At 39.0% G+C, this 18826-nt stretch overlaps 1 protein-coding gene across 6 annotated transcripts in view; it reads left to right on the top strand.

The window, feature by feature from the left end:
* LOC116038902 (chloride channel protein 2-like) overlaps positions 1 to 18826 on the top strand; it is a 197285-nt gene that overhangs the window by 137965 nt on the left and 40494 nt on the right. For all 6 annotated transcript variants that reach the window (XR_004897418.1, XM_036001480.1, XM_036001479.1 and 3 more), the window contains one exon: positions 7109 to 7322. Coding sequence is in view for 5 of the 6 variants with exons in the window: in XM_036001480.1 (XP_035857373.1) it covers positions 7109 to 7322 (214 nt within the window). In the remaining variant the exon portion in view is untranslated. The remainder of the gene's footprint in view (positions 1 to 7108; positions 7323 to 18826) is intronic.

Raw genomic sequence — 18826 nt, 5'->3', positions numbered from 1 at the left:
CACCCCATGTTTCCGTAACTGTCATGACTAACTGATTAAAGGCGTTGACACACCAAGCCGATAATCGGCTGGCGAGGTCAGTGACTCAAGTCTGTTCGATGTGTTCCGTGCCGTTTTCGTCTGAGAGGCCATCGGCCTTCATTTTTGGCCGATTTGACATGTATAATCGGCGGGGCGGGCACTGCCGGCAGTCGGACTCAAATGACCCATCTGATTGGTAGAGTGCTAACCCGGAAACGGGGAGCGGAATGAGTGTGACTAGAGTCTCTCAAAATCTGACAAAAATCTTTTACACTGACCTTTGACGATCTGAAATTAAGACAGATTCAGCAACTGCAAGGCCTATTTCTCGCTTAAAATGTTTTCAGAAACACGTTTCAGTGGACTATTTTAGTACAATATGAGATTATATTCTGAACAAGCCACCATGACAGTCTGTCTTTGAATTTCCGGAGAAACCAGACCCATGTGACGCGTTCGTCCAATCAGCTGCCGGTTTTCATTTTTGGGCGACAATACAGATTAGTGCCGCCTGCTGTTATGGAGACGTATTATGTCTCGTCGCTTTGGTGTGTTCCAAAGCACTTTTTTGACCAACTCGGGGAGACTGATCAGTCCAACTGCCTTTTCTGCCGAGGGTCGGCTGTCTGGTCAGTGTGTCTGCAGCTTAACTGTCACTAACCCCCTCCCCCAACCATGTTGTCGGTGATTGGCTGGAACGTGTTTGTTTTATTTTGTTGCCTATCCTGTCCCCCTAGTGTTTGTTTGACGTTTACGACCCCTGTGTTGTCTCCCAAGACCGGGCTTTTTCACAGTGTTTTCAGGGGGCAGGCAGCTAGCGGATCAAGGACAGATGCCTACGATTTGAGATAAAAATGAAATCGCGCTGAAACCATGCAGGAACGCATAGTGCACCTTTAAACGTTTTGGAAGTTGAAAATGTAACTTATTGCATAATTTAAAACTTCTGCTAAGAAATAGTAATTTTAGCCTTGTCAGTACTTTGTATTTCTGTTAGTTACATGAGTCTCAGCCTTGTTTCATCTCTGTTTGATTTAACTGTATTAGATACAAAATTTCAGTATGATGCACTTGATATAATTAACAAATAAATATGAAAATTGAGAAAATATGAGAGTTTTCACTAGGATTTTACAGTGAAGCAACTGCAAGAAATGTTGAGTTTGCTTAACAGTTGCTTAATTATGCCAAACTAAAATGTAGATTTCCAACACGGGACTGATAGCAACTCTTTAATTTAGTTTTTTTTGTGGAAACTTTAATTATACTCAGATAATGTAAACCAACTTCTTATGATCAAATTACTGACAAGGAAAATGGGTAATTTTTTGTGAAAGCAAAATGAAATGTTTTGCATGGAGAAAATCGGCGATGATAAGATGATCAATTTTATGCTAGACACATGACTGAAGCAGCAAAGTGAGAAGTTACAAAACAAATTCATCAAAAACACATTTTAATGAAGCATTGTGCTGCAACACAGCATGGGCTTTAAAAATACAAATGTCAAAAGCACTGTAAAAAAAAAAATCCGTAAAAAAACGGATAAAGTCCTGGCAGAAAATTACCAGGAATTTATCCGTTAATGTCACGGACACTTCTGTTAATCCTAAAATGTATAATTCTGTAGATTTACAGTATATTCTCTGTTTATTCACAGACACTTCTGTTAATCCTAGAACGGATAATTCCGTAGATTTACAGTATATTCTCTGTTTATTCACAGACACTTCTGTTAATCCTAAAACGTATAATTCTGTAGATTTACAGTATATTCTCTGTTTATTCACAGACACTTCTGTTAATCCTAGAACGGATAATTCCGTAGATTTACAGTATATTCTCTGTTTATTCACAGACACTTCTGTTAATCCTAAAACGGATTATTCCGTAGATTTATAGTATATTCTCTGTTTATTCACAGACACTTCTGTTAATCCTAGAACGGATAATTCCGTAGATTTACAGTATACCCTTAGTAGCATTTGCTACCAAGAAATGTCTTCACCACGGAAAAATCTGTACCATTTCTATGGACAGTTTCTTTAAATCTGAAACATAAAATTCTGAATAGTCAGTAGCAGCCTACATTTTCTGGTAAATAAACATGTTCTTCCACTCTAATGCTAAAATACAATGACAAATGGTATCCATCACCAGAACAATGTAATGTAATGAGTTAAAATAACTAAACATCTAATACAGCAACATGATCAGATACAATCACCACAATATATATAAATTGAACATGTTTATTTTTTATGCCATGAAGGATATGCATAAAAGTGCAAGTTTTTTACGAATTATTTTAACAATATGCAAAACACCATGTTTTGGATCAGACTTTTTGCTTTAAAACAGCAACAAACAGAATAAAACAAATTTAAAACATTAAAACTATGATTCATAAAGTGCATTCTAGGGATGGCCCAATGGATCATCATATGAGATCTGAGAATTCCAATATTTGTTCATAGGCGAATGGAGAGGAAGATTATGAAGTGATCGGGGCATCCCTAGTTCATTCAATGTTTTGTATAGCTTTAAACACATAACAGACTAAAACAATACATTCAATGACAATTCATTGAACTATGTGCAAAGCACCATTAAAAAGTGTTCATTTTGTAGAAGATTGTTTAAATAGCAACAAACAGAGTAAACAACGATACATTCATTAATAACATGAAATAATGGTGTTGCACCAAAAGGTGGTCACAAACAAGTAAAACAGCTTTTCAACTTTCTTTTAAACATTTCCAAATACATGGCAAAGCAGCTCAAATTACCATCCATGGATTCTCGAAGTTGTTTAGTTCAAACAGGAACTTCAGCAGTCTTGGAGGAATGTGCTGGTGTTTGGTCCGCTTCTTCTCGGCCTTTGACCCTCGCTCAGGATTTATTCCCAGGAAAACTCTAAAAGAAATTGATTTTTTTTTTTAGCTACACAAGTAATGAAATGAATGAAACTGACAGAGTAACATGCAGACCAAGTTGAGATGGAAAAATCCTCGTAAATCCAATTTGAGTATTGTTCCATTACAGGACAACTACTAGAACAAATTAACATTTGTAAATCATTTTATCCATTAATAATCTGGTTAAAAATCTGATAGAGACTGATCAGCCAGTCACCTGTCATGACCCATCAGCTGAAAATCGGCTGGTCTTAATTGGGGAGAAATAAATTGACCATGAAGTGATCAAATTGCCATACTTAATACTTTCCAATTCAGCTATTGCATTAATAATGCTACGACTTAATGTTTCAAATGGTTGCCATTTGCATCTCAGTCATGTGAGTTTGTCAGCTGAAAAACGTCTTAGGCCAGTTACACACTGGCTGCGTGGCGTGAGCGTGGCGTTTCTGTTGCGTGTCAGCTGTGTGGCGGCTGCGTGGATGTTTCTATGTCTTTTCACACCAGAAATGTGTCTGACGCGGCGCTGCTGCTGCTAGCCTTGTCTGTACACATGTATGTTTCCCATTGATAAAATGAAATACCATGTTAAAGATAAATATATACTGATTTGATTACAGCAAAGACAACGTCTGCAGTATTGATGGCAAAATAGGCTACAGAATATTTCGTTCTGTATTGACAGGTGCAATATTAGAAAATCTAATGCAATCCAACACAACAGCTCTGTCAGAGGTGATAGGTGAAGGTGATAATTATACTTTATGTTTATTACTGAGGTTGTAGTGGGTGGTGCTGGTGGACTGGAGTGCAAGAAAAGTGTTCCTAAAAGTTTGTCCTCCTCAATGTATGGTTAAACTCCAGGGTCCAGAAGAAAGCAGGAAAAGCTTGCACACTGATCAGACAAAAGGAATGTCCACTCCAAAGGTTGATGGATGTCACAGTTTGATTTTTAATGGTCCATCAAAAATATATATAGGTATTACACAGCTGTTATATATTTTAGTATATATTTTTGATCGACCATTAAAAATGTATGAAGTATAAGGACAACACTCAATATAATGCACTAAAGTACACCACGAACATTCACTATGACCTCAATAATAAACAAAGTATAATCATCACCTTTCTGACAATGTCAACAAAAACTGAAAATGTAAAAGCCTTGTAAAAGAAGAAATGTATATTATATTGCACGGATGTACCTAATTAAGTGTCTGGTGAGTGTATTTACAATGTCCAACTTAATAAACAGCAACACAATATGCTCTATACATAACATTTCAAAACATAAACAAACAGTTGCTTACCTTTGTATGAATTCCAGGGTGATTGACATCTCCTTTGGGTATTTTATGTTTAATACATAAAACAAAGAGAAAGCGTAGCTCAGGGCCACAATGAGGGAGTTGATATGGTCATTGACCACTTCCTGATCGACAGCAATCTTAAATCGTCGATCACCTTAAACATAGATTAACTTAGATATTAGAAGATAGAAAATATTAACAAAAAAAAGAATAACAATGCACATCCACTTCAGAAAACCACTGCAAACATAATTATTTAAATCTGGCTACCTTATATTATTCTTTTTACGAGTGGTGTGGCCTTTGTTCAACAAACCCTCCTCATCCTACAGTAACTATTAAACCCTCCTCATCCTACAGTAACTAATGAACCCTCCTCATCCTACAGTAACTAATTAACCCTCCTCATCCTACAGTAACTATTAAACCCTCCTCATCCTACAGCAGCTCATAAACCCTCCTCATCCTAAATTTTAATTTATTTTTTAACTTTGACTGCAAAAAACAAAGAAAAAGTGTCCCAATTGTCTTAGCTAAGTTTAGTTACTGTACTTAAGTAGTTTTTTGGAGGTTTTTATATTTATCAGGACTTTTACTCCACTACATCTACACTGGATGAAGTATAAGTATTTTTAAGCATGCAGCTTAAATTGACTTGGACAGAGAGTAAAGAGTAAAAAGTAAGAGTAAAGAGTAAGAGTTAACAGTAAAGAGTAGGAATAAGAGTAAATGAAATCCATAACATGCATGCCTAAATATTATACAGACTACATAACCATGATACGGATGCAAGGGGTGCTTGGGATGTTCAGTCCAGCAGCAGTTGACTCCTGTTGTTGGAAAATAAAATATCAAAGAAACACGAATGTCATGAACTATGTTTCCAATGTATACAGTATTTACTGTATACATTTACTGTAGGCCTATACAGTACAGTAATACTTACATCATAAATTACTAGGTAGTAGTAACTACAATAAGCCTAAACCTCAAAAGCTCAATTTTTGTCCAGGTTTTGTTAAGAGCTTTAAAGTACATCTAAAACTCTTTGATCGTAGCCTCCGCTCACGTCCATATTGATAAATGCCAAGCTTTGCGTGGAGATGACTGTACGCAGGTTTTACGCTTATTTTCTGTCGTACATTAATTTCGTAAATGAGGGCCACTGTTTCTAAATGACCTTAAACATATCTTTGCCATTCACATACTACTACATTTCTTGTTACCTATTGGTAACATAGCCTATACGCTGACACTGATATCTCTGCAATAAGCTAATATTGGTTGATCTATCAGACTGGCCTATTTATCATTTTAAGTCTAAAGAAAGAGAAGCATCGATGGTTAAGTAAGGGGTACTCACAAGCAGGTTAAAGTAGATCAGATAAGATTCTGGTTTTATCCAACAGGTGGAACACGCAAACAATCAGACGGGGCTACTGTTCTTATTCTTTGTATTCATTTTTATGAACAAAAAACACTTTATCTTGATGTTTTTGGCCTATGTACTTGTAAACAACAGCTGTCCCTTCATAACCACGTCACTTCCATCCCTAATGAAGTTGCGTGTCTAATGAGATGCAGTGTTGTGAGTCCTTCCACTGGGCTACTTGTTGACAGCCATGCTGATTATGCCACTGCTTCAGGTTTGTGACGGCAGTTTTTCTGAGCAACTGATGTTGTGGTGCACTGTAGCTGATGACTCAGCCCTATACAAGCCTTTTTTTTCATCTCACAGCGGAGCTCGCTTTAAGGACTAAATGTTAGGATAGGGAGAGGGAGCAGTAGCATTTACGTGAGGAGGATAGGCAGACAAACACAGGCTTAATTAAGTTACAGGAAAGAACAATGAAACCAGCCATTGTAGACTCGCTCACCCACCATCTGTTTCTCTCCACTCTCCTCTCTCTTTTCACTTTATTGTAATGCTTTCAGGCTCTATGATTTTTTTTTCATCTCATTTATTGGATTGGACTCCATCCATTTTGCTCTGTTGAGCAGTGAAGGCTCATTTCGCCCTATGCTACTCTGTCCGTCCTGATGCAGCTTTTATATTGCTCTTTTCAAAACACTTTATTGGGGGGAAATATTGAGGTTCCCTTTTGTATTGAACTACCCGAATAAGTCGATTTTCGCCTTATGGGCGTATGAGGGAATATTTTGTGGAGAGGAATGTGAATTTGGTGTGTTGGGCTGAGAGTAGATAAATAAGAGAGTGCTGTGTCTGGTCCACAAAACTGAAAACAGGATGAAGACTACTTGAAGAATCTTTGAGTATATTGATTTCCAAAGTTGAAGTGTGGTTTTGGGGATTGGATCTGTAATGCTGTACAGTAAATTCAGTAGTATTGAACAGATTTATAGAAATATTGCTATTGTTTACTCTTCTATGTTACTAGCATAACTAACCTGTATGACCATCTATACTGATGATGAAACAGCAACCCATGATTAGCATAGTCATTTTGATATGTTGATAGAGACAGAATGTGTTTTGAGTACTCTTGGCACTATTCTCGATTATTGAGACTGCCTGTTTTCAGGCATTAGCAGGTCTGGTGGGAAGTTATGTTTAAAAGTGAGGAATATCAGCACCTAGTCAAGATCTTGATTCATTGGTATTGTTCTCTCTATTATATATGGGATAGTAAAACTATGTATTGCCTTTTGAAATCATGGTAATATTAAACTGTTTTTTTTATTTTTATTTTGATGGATGATGCCCCTGAAACCCCCTCAAGGACCCCCTTTATTTAGCACTAGATCCTCCTTGAAAACCACTGATCTAAACAATTGCATCTCTGCCATGCTTCTCTGTTCTTTCGCTCATCTGACTGTGCTCTTCCCCACCCAAAGGTGCGGCGGCCTTGTCAGGTGCGGTCACCCACACGGTTTCCACCGCAGTCATCGTGTTCGAGCTGACTGGCCAGATCTCCCACATCCTGCCGGTGATGATAGCAGTGATCCTGGCCAACGCCGTGGCACAGTCCCTGCAGCCCTCTCTCTATGACTCAATCATCAGGATCAAGAAGCTGCCCTACCTCCCAGAGCTGGGCTGGGGACACCACGAGTATGTACAGTGAAACATGCTGGAGAGACACAAGCACACCTTTTATCATCACAAATAGCATTACATCACATTTATTGGGCCCTATTTTAACGATCTAAGCGCACGGCGTGAAGCGCATGGCGCAGGTGCGTTTAGGGCGTGTCCAAATCCACTTTTGCTAGACTGACGGTGGAAAAAAGGGTCCGTGCGCCGGGCGCATGGTTCAAAAGGGTTGTACTTAGTGTCTTCATTAATTCATAGGTGTGTTTTGGGCGTAACATGCAATAAACCAATCAGAGTGTCATCTCCCATTCCCATTGCCAGGCGCGTTTGTACCTTGGCGCATTGCTATTATGATGGCGGATTTGCACCGTAATATTTTTATTTGTAATCTTTAGCATGTTTGTGTGCTTTAGACCAGGTTTTTGTTGGTCAATGACACGATTACTTCCAGCTGCCTCAAGATAGCAATACGCCAAGAATTCACCTGAACACACCTCCCTGTAAGACCAGTACGCCCGTGGGCGCAAAGATGGGCGCAGGTGCATTTGCTATTTAAATGATGTGGGCGCTGGACGGGAAATTGACAACTGCGTCGGTCTTAACCTAGCAAAGACACTTGCGTCGGGCTTTGCTTTGCGCTGCGCCAGGTGCAAGATAGGGCCCAGTATGTTGTTTTAGAACGGAAAACTAAATGTTTGTCAATATTAATATTGCAAATGATGATTATTAAACATAACACAACTAATAATTGACAAACTAAATTACAACATCATATGTGCAAACAAGAGAAAAAGTCAATTCAGAAAATGCATGATGACCAAGCGGGGAAATTTGAGTGTCCAGCAGCTCACACATAAACACACATTCCCATACACAAAACAGTTCCCCATAATAAATAAATAAATAAATGCAATGCAAATGCATACACAAGAGAGTTAAAAACAGAATAAGTGCAGCATAATCACAACTACTGCACACAAGGGGGGGGACAAAGGATCTCCTGAACCTCTCTGTCCTACAGTGCAGCGAGAGCAGTCGCTCACTGTAACTGCTCCTCTGTCCAGCCAGGACGTTGTAGAGGGGGTGGTTGTCATTATCCATTATGGTGTACAGTTTGTTACATGCACGCCCCTCTACTACAGTTCTTAATGAGTCCAGTCTTCTGCCCAGCACTGAGCTGGCCTTTTTGACCAGCTTGTCCAGTCGTCTGCTGTTTTGTTGCCTCCCCAACCAACTGCACCATAAAACGGGACGCTCGCCATCACAGTCGGATAAAACATGTGCAGCAAGTCGCTACAAACGTCAAAAGATTTGAGCCTCCTGAGGAAGAAGAGACGGCTCTGCCCCTTTTTATACAGAGCATCTGTATTAGCGGACCAGTCAAGCTTGCTGTCCAGGAGCACACCCAAGTACTTGTAGGTCTGCAGAACCTCAATGGCCTCCCCCTTTATGCAGACCGGCTGGCAGGTTGGCTTTAACTTCCTAAAATCCACCACCATCTCCTTAGTCTTGGTGGTGTTCAGGAGGAGGCAGTTCCTATTGATCCAGTCACAGAAGTCCTCCACAAGGAACCTGTACTCCTCCTCCCATCCACCTCACACACATGCCACAACAGCCGTATCATCCGAATACTTCTGAATGTGGCAGGACTCAAGAGTTGTACTTAAAGTCATATGTATACAAAGTGAACAGAAACGGAGCCAGAACCATCCCCTGTGGAGCCCCCATACTGCTTTCTAGCGACCCAGAAACACACTTTCCCAACTTGAAAAAACTGCAGCCTTGATGTTAAGTAGTCCATTATCCAGGTGGTCAAGGAGGGGGCCACCCCTATACGTACGAGCTTGTCTCTCAGTACGAGGGGCTGGATGGTGTTAAATGCACTTGAAAAATCAAAGAACATGATCCTTACATAGGAACCAGGCACATCCAGATAGGCGTAGGCCCGGTGCAACATGAAGAGGACCTCATCCTCCACTCCTATATGTTCCTGGTAGGCAAACTGAAGGGGGTCTAATTCCTGTGCAACCTGTGGTTTTTTGTGGCGGAGAAGCAGCCGCTCCACAGTCTTCATGATGTGGGATAACGCCACTGGCCTGTAGTCATTCATCTCCACCGGGCTTCTTATTTTGGGCACTGGTATGAGACAGGATGTTTTCCACAGCACCGGGACTTTCTCTCTCTGTAGACTCAGGTTTTATTTATTATTATTAGTGGGAATGCTGTTCAACAGCATTCCAACTATTGTTATTCTGTTCTTTATAAACTTATTCCCTCTTCCGTACGTTTTTTGGCTCTCTGTAACTTCTGCATACGTTCAGCTATTAAAACCATTCAACTTTTAAAATGTTCAGCTCTTTCAGCTAATGATGGGACTTCTTCAACTTTTTTTCTATTTATACTTTTTTAAATATTAAGCTTTTTAACACTTTTTTTAAACATTGAAGTCAATGAGAGCATGCTTCAAATCCTTCAAATCTTCTTCCGCTCCCAAAATTTTCAGCCCCTCCATACTTTCACCTACAGACGCCAAACACAAAAACTTTAAAATGTTCACGAAAACTTCAGGTATTAGGCTATATCTTTTCAGTTTGATATCTTTTACAGTTTTTGTGAAAAAGCTGTTTAAGTTTAGTGATCATTTCAGGATTTTTCTGTGTTTCTAGTGAGTGTGTATGGCGCCAGCTAGAGTGGATGATATCATCGCTAGAGCACAAAGCCTTAAAAAAACTATCTTTGTCCCCTCTCTATAAATTGCTCTCACGCCCACAATATCTACTTGTCATACACAATCTATACATCAAAACGTAGGTATTTTTGTCTAGTTTCAGCCAATGTGTTATGCGATATGCCTTATACTTTTGGCTCAATGAGCTTCCAAATGACAAGAGTTCCACATCTCCCTCCATTCACTGCCCTGTTTAACATTCTCCACATTTCTGAGCAAAACGCAGAGCGAACCACGTTTTGAAATTGCTGATATGCCCACATCTTTAAGTTTATCAACATAAATTTTACATGAATACGTTCACAAAGGTTGTGTGTCTCTAACGGTGAAGTCGTTGTTTCGATAGCATGTACTGTTATGGATTTATTAAGGCTTGTTTGAAGGGTTCTCTCACACTGTCTCTCGCTCATTAGCATTAGCAGGTGTGGTGCAGTTTAACAGCAGGTGACACGGTCGTTAACAGATCAAAGGATGTTTACAAACACTCGTCACCATGACAACACTTTCACAGACAGCATCAGCAGTCTTTCAGCCTTTTCAGGCAATTCATTTCAACTTTCATCTTTGACAGTATTACAGTTTAGCTTACAGCTTTTCTAACAATGTATTTTAGCTCTTCACTTATTTAGGTAATGCAGTTTACCTTCCAACTCTGACAATTTTCACACATACACACACACACACACACACACACACACACACACACAAACACACAAACACACACACGCACACACACGCACACACACACACCAACACACATACGCAGACACAGACACACACACACACACACAGACACACACCAACACACATACGCAGACACACACACACACACACACGTCCGCACACACAGCCACACATATACACACACATTAGAGCTGAAGGAACATCATCCACATGTGATGGTGATGGTGTAGTGGATATGACACATGCCTGTCGTGTGGGAGAGCCGGGTTTAAAGCCCACTGAGGTACATCAATCAATGTGTCCCTAAAGTAAACACTTAACCTATAATCGCTCCAAAGGTGTGTTACTACTGACATATATAGCTATTGAAAGTTGCTTTCTTTTTTCCTCTCCTTTTATCTTTCCTCTCTTTTTCCTCTCTCTCTCTTTCTGCTTGTTTGTTCTATGCAATGGATATGGCTGATAATACGTCTTTTTAGTCAATTCATTGAAACTTCCACTTTTGACAGTATTACAGTTTAGCTTCCAGCTTTTCTACAAATGTATTTCAGCTCTTAACTTATGTGCAGTTCAGCTTCCAACTTCCAAGTATTTCAGCAGTGTAGGGCAATGCATTTGAGATTTTTCAAACAATTTGTTCCATATTTCTGCATTTTCATCAATGTTTCTCACAGCATTTGTAAGTTTTCCATACTGATTCATAATTTCAGATAAAATAAAAATTAATTATTTTATACATTAGTGGTGTTATTCAACTTTTTAATGAAATTCATACTCATTCTACCGATTTCCACTTTTTCAACTATTCTCACTACTTCAACTTCTTCTTACTGATTTAAGCTATTCATCCAGTTTAGCTTTAGCAATTCAGCTATTCAGCATTCCCACGCATTTTCTGCAGGAAATGCATTTTCTAGTTTTTATCATCTTTGTTTTATGGAACGTTATCAGCACCAGTCTCTCTCTCTCTGTTCTTTCTCTAGCTCGCTCCACCGCTTTTTTTTATCTAACGTTTGCATCGCTCCACATAGCGCTCTGGGATACTGTAGCAGTAGCTGTTGTTATAGCAACAAAAAATGCTCTTGCCTGCTTTTTGGAACCAAAACGCTGCCAGCTTCTTTTTTTACTACAAAAGTGCTCTAGTCAACTTTCCCTTGTCAAAAAAGACGTAAGTAAGTAAGTGTGAACATAACCTTAAGCTATATTTCTGCATCAGCATTCTATATTGTTCAATGCATAGGGTGACCAGATTTCCCGGAACTAAAACCGGGACACTGCACGTGACCGTAGTGCTCGTGCACGCACGCGCTTTGTAACGTGAAAATGTGCCAGCCCAGGTCAGACATAGAAACAGACAGATTAGACATAATTTTGCCAACAGCACACGTAGGCCTACTGCTCACAACATAATGGGGTATCTCAGTTAATATTCATGAATTTTCTTGGTATGTAGCCTACATATCTAAGAAATAATATTAAAAGACATTGAGTGAGTTTCGTGTGGGACCAACTTTATTTTTCAGAATTAAAGCATTCTTTTGGAAAATGCACCCATTGAACTTGTGAAAAACTTTGTGAAAAGGTATTTTTCATTGCATGGCACTAAACAAATTATTTGGAACTGCTGCCACACGCTTGAACTAAAGTTATGGTAACACTTTATGGTAAGGGTACATGAATTATGAATTCATGGATGAATTAATTCATGATTTGTGCGTTACTTCATTCCTTTATATCTTATGAATCATCAGGAATTGACATGAGTTCATAGCCTCTCATTCATGACCTCATGCATGAACAACACATCAACTACAGCATTAGGTAAGGTGGGTACATCATTATGCACAAGTTGTGTTCAAACCAGAATTTGCGCAGTGATGACCACATTTTTTTGCAGAAAAATAATTAATCATGATCATGCTTAATAATTCATAATGATGTGCCCACATACCTAATGCTTTAGTTGTGTTGTTCATGTATGAGGTCACGAATGACTATGAACACGTCAATTCCTGATGATTCATGGGATATTAAGGAATGCAGTAACACATAAATCATTAATTAGATAATGCATAATATCTACATAGGACTACATCAATTAATGCATGCATGAATTCATGATAATTCATGTACTCTTACCGTAAAGTGTTACCAGTGTTATTCTAACCAACAACACACACACACACACACACACACACACACACGTATGTAATCTCATTTGATAGAGCAGATAGCTTCCCTATTGGAAACATTCATTCATTTATAGAGGAGTGAATTTGCTGAAGAATCAATTTGTTGGCTGAAAGCCTACTGTGAAATTGCGCACAGGTGTCAGCAAAATTGGCCCGTGTGACGAGTAGCATCTTTAAGGTGGGAATGGTCATACTGTTCCTCTCGTCAGTCTGTGTGTTGTTCATGAGCGAAAAGACCGGCTCAACGGAGCATTTGTGCCCAGTAGAGACATGGCGAACTGACAAAGGAGACCTACATTTTTTTGAACGGAATCTCTCTGCTTTTGAAATATAGATAAGAAGAGGCATTGCGACAATGTTTACAAATATACATTGTAATGCTGGCTGCACAGATTATGCAGACTCAGACCACTATGACTGACTGACACACACACACACACACACACACACACACACACACTGTTAAAATCATACGCTGGACGCTTTATTATTCTTTCTACATGGGTTTAGTTAATGATCGGGCTATAATAAGACCACGTCGGCTATGTAATCGCTGACAACCGGGACAATTTCATAGTGGTTGGTGTAAACCGGGACATTTTAGTGTCCCTACAGGCTTTTGTCGGGACTCGGGACACACAACTCAGAATCGGGACTGTCCCGGTCAAACCGGGACGTCTGCTCACCCTATCAATGCAACATGACACAACTCATCTGCAGTGCTCCACTTTATTTTTCAAGAGACATTATGTGGGTATATGTGTCATTTAAAGGAATACTCCGGCATTTATTTGGATAAAAATATCGATATTACTCTTATACCTCCATGGTAAATATAGCTACAGCCAGTTAGCTAAGCTTAGACCAAAGATGGATTAAACAAACAAGGTATAACATGTTACTTAGTGAGCTTTAGAGATGCTAGTAGACAGATTTTGTTACCTTTGGAGAGAGCTACAGTATGCTAGCTGAACTTCACTTAGCCCACAGGCAACATTTTTACATGTTAACATGCTACCGTTTAACTTAGTAGCATGATATTGTTAGCATCATAATGTAAAAATGCTACCCATGGGGTTCATGTGTAACTTTCAACTGGTTTGTTTGCATCAACTGTAGTGAGTATGGTAACATGAAGCCTATTCCATTTTGTGTAACATGCTAACTTAAGCATGTCATCATGCCATGTTGGCTATTTAATCTCTCTCTGTTGTTGAAGGTTTTTGTTTGTTTGCTCTGCAGGGGTTTATTTATTTAATTGTGGAAGTTTAATTAGTCACCTAATGGCTTACTGTATAAATGTTGCCAGTCTTATGATGTGTTAATAGGTAAAGCTGAGTGCACAGTGAGTCTTAATGGTTTTAAATATTGCTTTTGATGTAGGTGTTTGAACTCCACATAGCAAACCTTTGTGCTTTCAGAGTACATCTGGAATCACAGAGGATTTTGCTTTACAAAAATACAAACAAGGGTGGAAGTGCCTGGCTCAATGGTTCACCATTATATGGCTTTTAATTGCTTTCGCTCCCATTATTAATTTATACCAACCACACAATACTGAAGGGGATAACCAGCTGCTTCATGTCCTCTGAGCACAGTGAAACCACACAGAAGCACTTTTCATTTAATTGTTTGGAAACAATTATTGTTATGGATGTTGGCAAATCATTAGGTGGAGATAATAGTTTGGATGCATCATCCACAAATTGGGAGTAATGAGGACATTTTTCATTTCATCCTCCATATGTTCATCATTGTCTGTGGTCATCCCCTAAAGAGTTGCGTCTCTCTCTGCTGCTTGAGTCGTTCCCTTTCTACATCAGGACCTCAGTTGACCCACACTATCCATCTTTTCGTTATCTTTTCCTCTCTCACGCTTTCTCTGCTGCTCTCTTCTCATCTATCTCTCCTTATTATCCACTGCAACCTTATGGCCTCTCCATCCCATCCTCACTCTCCTGTCCTGCCTGTGTTTGTGTGTGTGTCTGAGAGAATAAAGAAAAGAGAGAAAGCTGTGTGTAATATCAGTCGTGTTTTCAATGAGCTGTTGCATAGTTGGTTATTATCTATTGGCTAATTATATAATGCAGAAAACACTTAAAACACTGTGGACACAAGCACAGTAACGGCCACGCAAGCTCCCAATGTCTTTCAGGGTCATTAATAGTATGATGTTAATAAGTGCAAATACTTGCTTTAAAGGATAATACTTTTTTTATTACAACTTGGATTACATTTTCATAGTTTTTCGACATTAAACAAGGTTTTCCAAGAATGTATAATGCTTGTAAGATCTTCTGGCTTCCCAAGTTGGAAATTTAGCCAGGAAAACTACTTGCATGTTTATAGCAGTAAGGTCGAGGCAGGTGAGATAACTATGTAAGGTCCCTTGTCAGTCCTAATTTCTCCTAGGACCTCTACTTGGACGGTATTTTAACCGTTGTCATCCAAGCTGGCTTCGTCATTCTCATGCTCCAGCTCTGCTTTTAAATTATCTATTTCATATATGGCACAAAAACAATTTTTAAGGGAAATGTATGTGTGTGTATGTTCGCGGGTGTACACCTGCATGTGTATGTATGTGGGCGTCTATTGCATATTGATGTGATTTTACATGTATTCTTGCAATGGGATTTCTGTGATGTAATGGGTATGTATTGTGTGTTTAGTGTGGACCCCAGGAAGAGTAGCTGACTGTTACGGTATCAGCTAATGGGGATCCTTTTAATAAACAATAAACAACAAATTTGCCATCATCAGTAGCCTCAGGTACATATTAATTTTAATTGCGTTAACAGATTTATTCTGGTACTGAGCTGTGCTTGTGCAGGGCGGTATGGGTATGTAAACTGAAGTCATGCAGGACTCTGGTCTGGAGATTAAAAATGTCCTTACATTGTTGAAGACAAACTCCAACGATTTTATACATCAAAGTCTGGCTACAGGTCTTTGGGAGTACTACTGCATGTGAAAAAAAGTTTAAAGAAGTGAGCTTACCAGCAGCTGTAGCATGCTCCTTATCTCTGCTTGAGGCTAGCAGCTTGACTAGCTACTAGCATAATGCATCTGAATCCCCGACCAAACTGTTAGCATTGCATTGTGGGTAATGTAGGCGCCAGTTTTTGACAAGAAAGAAGAATGTGAGGAATACAACTGTTTTTTCTTCATAAAATATTAATGATTGAAGCAAATTCAAGTGAATTGAATCAGAAATTTAATCAGGAAAACGTGAAAAAATCCTCTGTCTGTTGGTATGTCATTACAATATGTGATGATCATCAATCATCAACGCACAATCAAATCATTTCTGCTTAATCATAAACACAAAGTAACCAAATGTTAAAAGTTGCCCAGGACTAAAGATATTGAGAAGCTGTCAGAAAGTGTGTGTGTGTGTGTGTGTGTGTGTGTGTGTGTGTGTGTGTGTGTGTGTGTGTGTGTGTGTGTGTGTGTGTGTGTGTGTGTGTGTGTGTGGGTGTTTGTGTGTGAGAGAGATTGAGTGTTTGTGCATGCATGCTAAGTTAAAATACATCATGACGTGATCATCTATCATCAAAAGACAACATTTTCCTGACATAATGACATACATTTCGAAATGTTAAAAGTTGGCGAGGCGTAAAGATGATTGAGAAAACTGTCAGGAATTTCCCCTGTGTGTTTGTATGCATGTGTTTATGTATAAACATTCAGTCTACACACACACAAATACCCACACAAAAATGTAATCTTGAATTATCTATATTTGATAACATACCCAATATGAACTTGAGTCATGATGCAGAAAGCTCCTTCTTCCCTCCATACTTCACTAACTTCTTTTTTAACCCGTCTGCCTCTCAAACTAGTTTCCATCACCAGGACTTTATGTGTGTGCATGTGTGTGTGTTTGTGTGTGTTATATTACTGCAGCATATGAGAGCGAAGGAGGGGTGGGGAGGCTGGGTGAGACTGTAGGTAGCATAGCCCCCTCCAAGCTGAATGTGTTTTTTACTCAAAAGTGGAAGTTATTTTATGAGGGGTCATCTGGGACATTATTGAAAATTACAGTACCTCACACACATATAAGTGAAATGCTCTCACACACTCTACTGAAATGCTTTCATGCACACTACTGAAACATTATACTCTCACATACTATACTGAAACCTCACACACACACAACTGAAACGCTCTCATAAACAATGCTGAAATGCTCTCACACGCAATACTGAACCCCTCTCATAAACACTACTGAAACTGTGAGTATTTCACTAGTGTTCATGAGAGTGTTTTAGTTGTGTGTGAGGTTTCAGTATAGTATGTGAGAATATAATTTTTCAGTACGGTATATGAAAGCATTTCAGAAGAGTGTGTGAATGTCCCAGGTGGCTCCTCATTCATCTTACACCCACGCAACCATACACATACACACACACACACACACACACACACACACACACACACACACACACACACACACACACACACAGAGATCATATATATTTCCAATACAGGCATGCTTTTACCCACTCTCTAATCATAACCATTAGCACATATTAAACCTCTTCCACCCTTTTATTCAGACAAGTCTTATTTCATGTCTCTTGATCCATTGTCAGCATTGGAGTGACATTTTAAAACATGTGGGAACAATTACATAACATCACTCTGTGTCTGTCTGTCTGTCTGTCTGTCTGTCTGTCAGCAAAGCCACAGGAGATGATCATATTTTCTTTGGTTCATTACAAGCTTCCTTTTATTGGCTTCCCCTACATACATCCCCATTAACACACACACACACACACACACACACACACACACACACACACACACACACACACACACACACACACACACACACATATAAATGCCCTGAGCCTCTCCAGACTACTCTACACAATATTGATGAGCTGTATGCCTGGATTTATAACCCTATATCTTGGCTGAAAATCTATAAGCTCAGGCTTAAAGCAAGATTCCCCAAACTGATCAGATGTATTTCCGAGCCTTGCAGGGAGGAAGGTTAAATTAAGAAGAAACCAATCAGATTTCATCAACTATATGTGATATCCCGAGGGAAATTTGTCTTGGTAGTGGTTGAGGCCAGTTCAGAGGCATGCATTACGTTATTCTCTCAGATCCACGAGTAAATGAAAAGAGGCTGCCAATCCATCTTTAAGGGAATGTTTTTTTAAAAGGTTCTTTTTACGTATATATTTTTTTAAATTCTATCACTGACTGATAGAAAGCAGTAGTGATTCAACCTTTTATCCATGTGTGATTTGGTACATATGTATATATTGTAATGCAAGAAGTAATAATAAGATTTTTCATTTGGAGTTTTAGAAAAAATTGTGTCTGAAGATTTTTGTAACTGAAACTGACAATCCAACAAGCGCGACCACTTCATGTAGTGATTAGCCAAGTGTCCAGTGGTAAGAATGTACAATATGCAGGATTTGAACATCTAATTCTAAAATCTAATTCAAGCTCTTTCACTTTTCATGTGTTCACGAGTTTAACGTCATGAATGCCTTTGAGGAGAAGAGTGTAGCAAGTTTGACTTTTATGTGGGAGACAAAAATTCCCTAAACTTAGTATATTCTAGTTTCCGAACGTAGATATTGTAGGAAGAATCTTAAATACATTGGATCTAAACAAAAAAACTGTCATAGAACACAATGTGGAGTTTTGCCAAATCTTCCACTTTCAACGTTCTTGTCTGACGATGAAGTTAAGATAACATTATTCTATAATTTGTGTAATTTGGGTGAACTGTCCCTTTAATGCTGTTAATAGAGCATTTGATACATTATCTAGTGTTGTATTACAGCACTACATTAGGACCTATAAATAACCTTTCTATTAGGCTTTGTTGTAGCACAGCATTCTGTTGGTGCCATTGTATATGGACCTAGAACAACTTTGTGCTCTGTTGT

Source organism: Sander lucioperca, chromosome 5 (genome assembly GCF_008315115.2).
Source record: "Sander lucioperca isolate FBNREF2018 chromosome 5, SLUC_FBN_1.2, whole genome shotgun sequence".
In the NCBI taxonomy this organism is placed as follows: domain Eukaryota; kingdom Metazoa; phylum Chordata; class Actinopteri; order Perciformes; family Percidae; genus Sander; species Sander lucioperca.
This window is presented reverse-complemented; position numbering and strand designations above follow the sequence as displayed.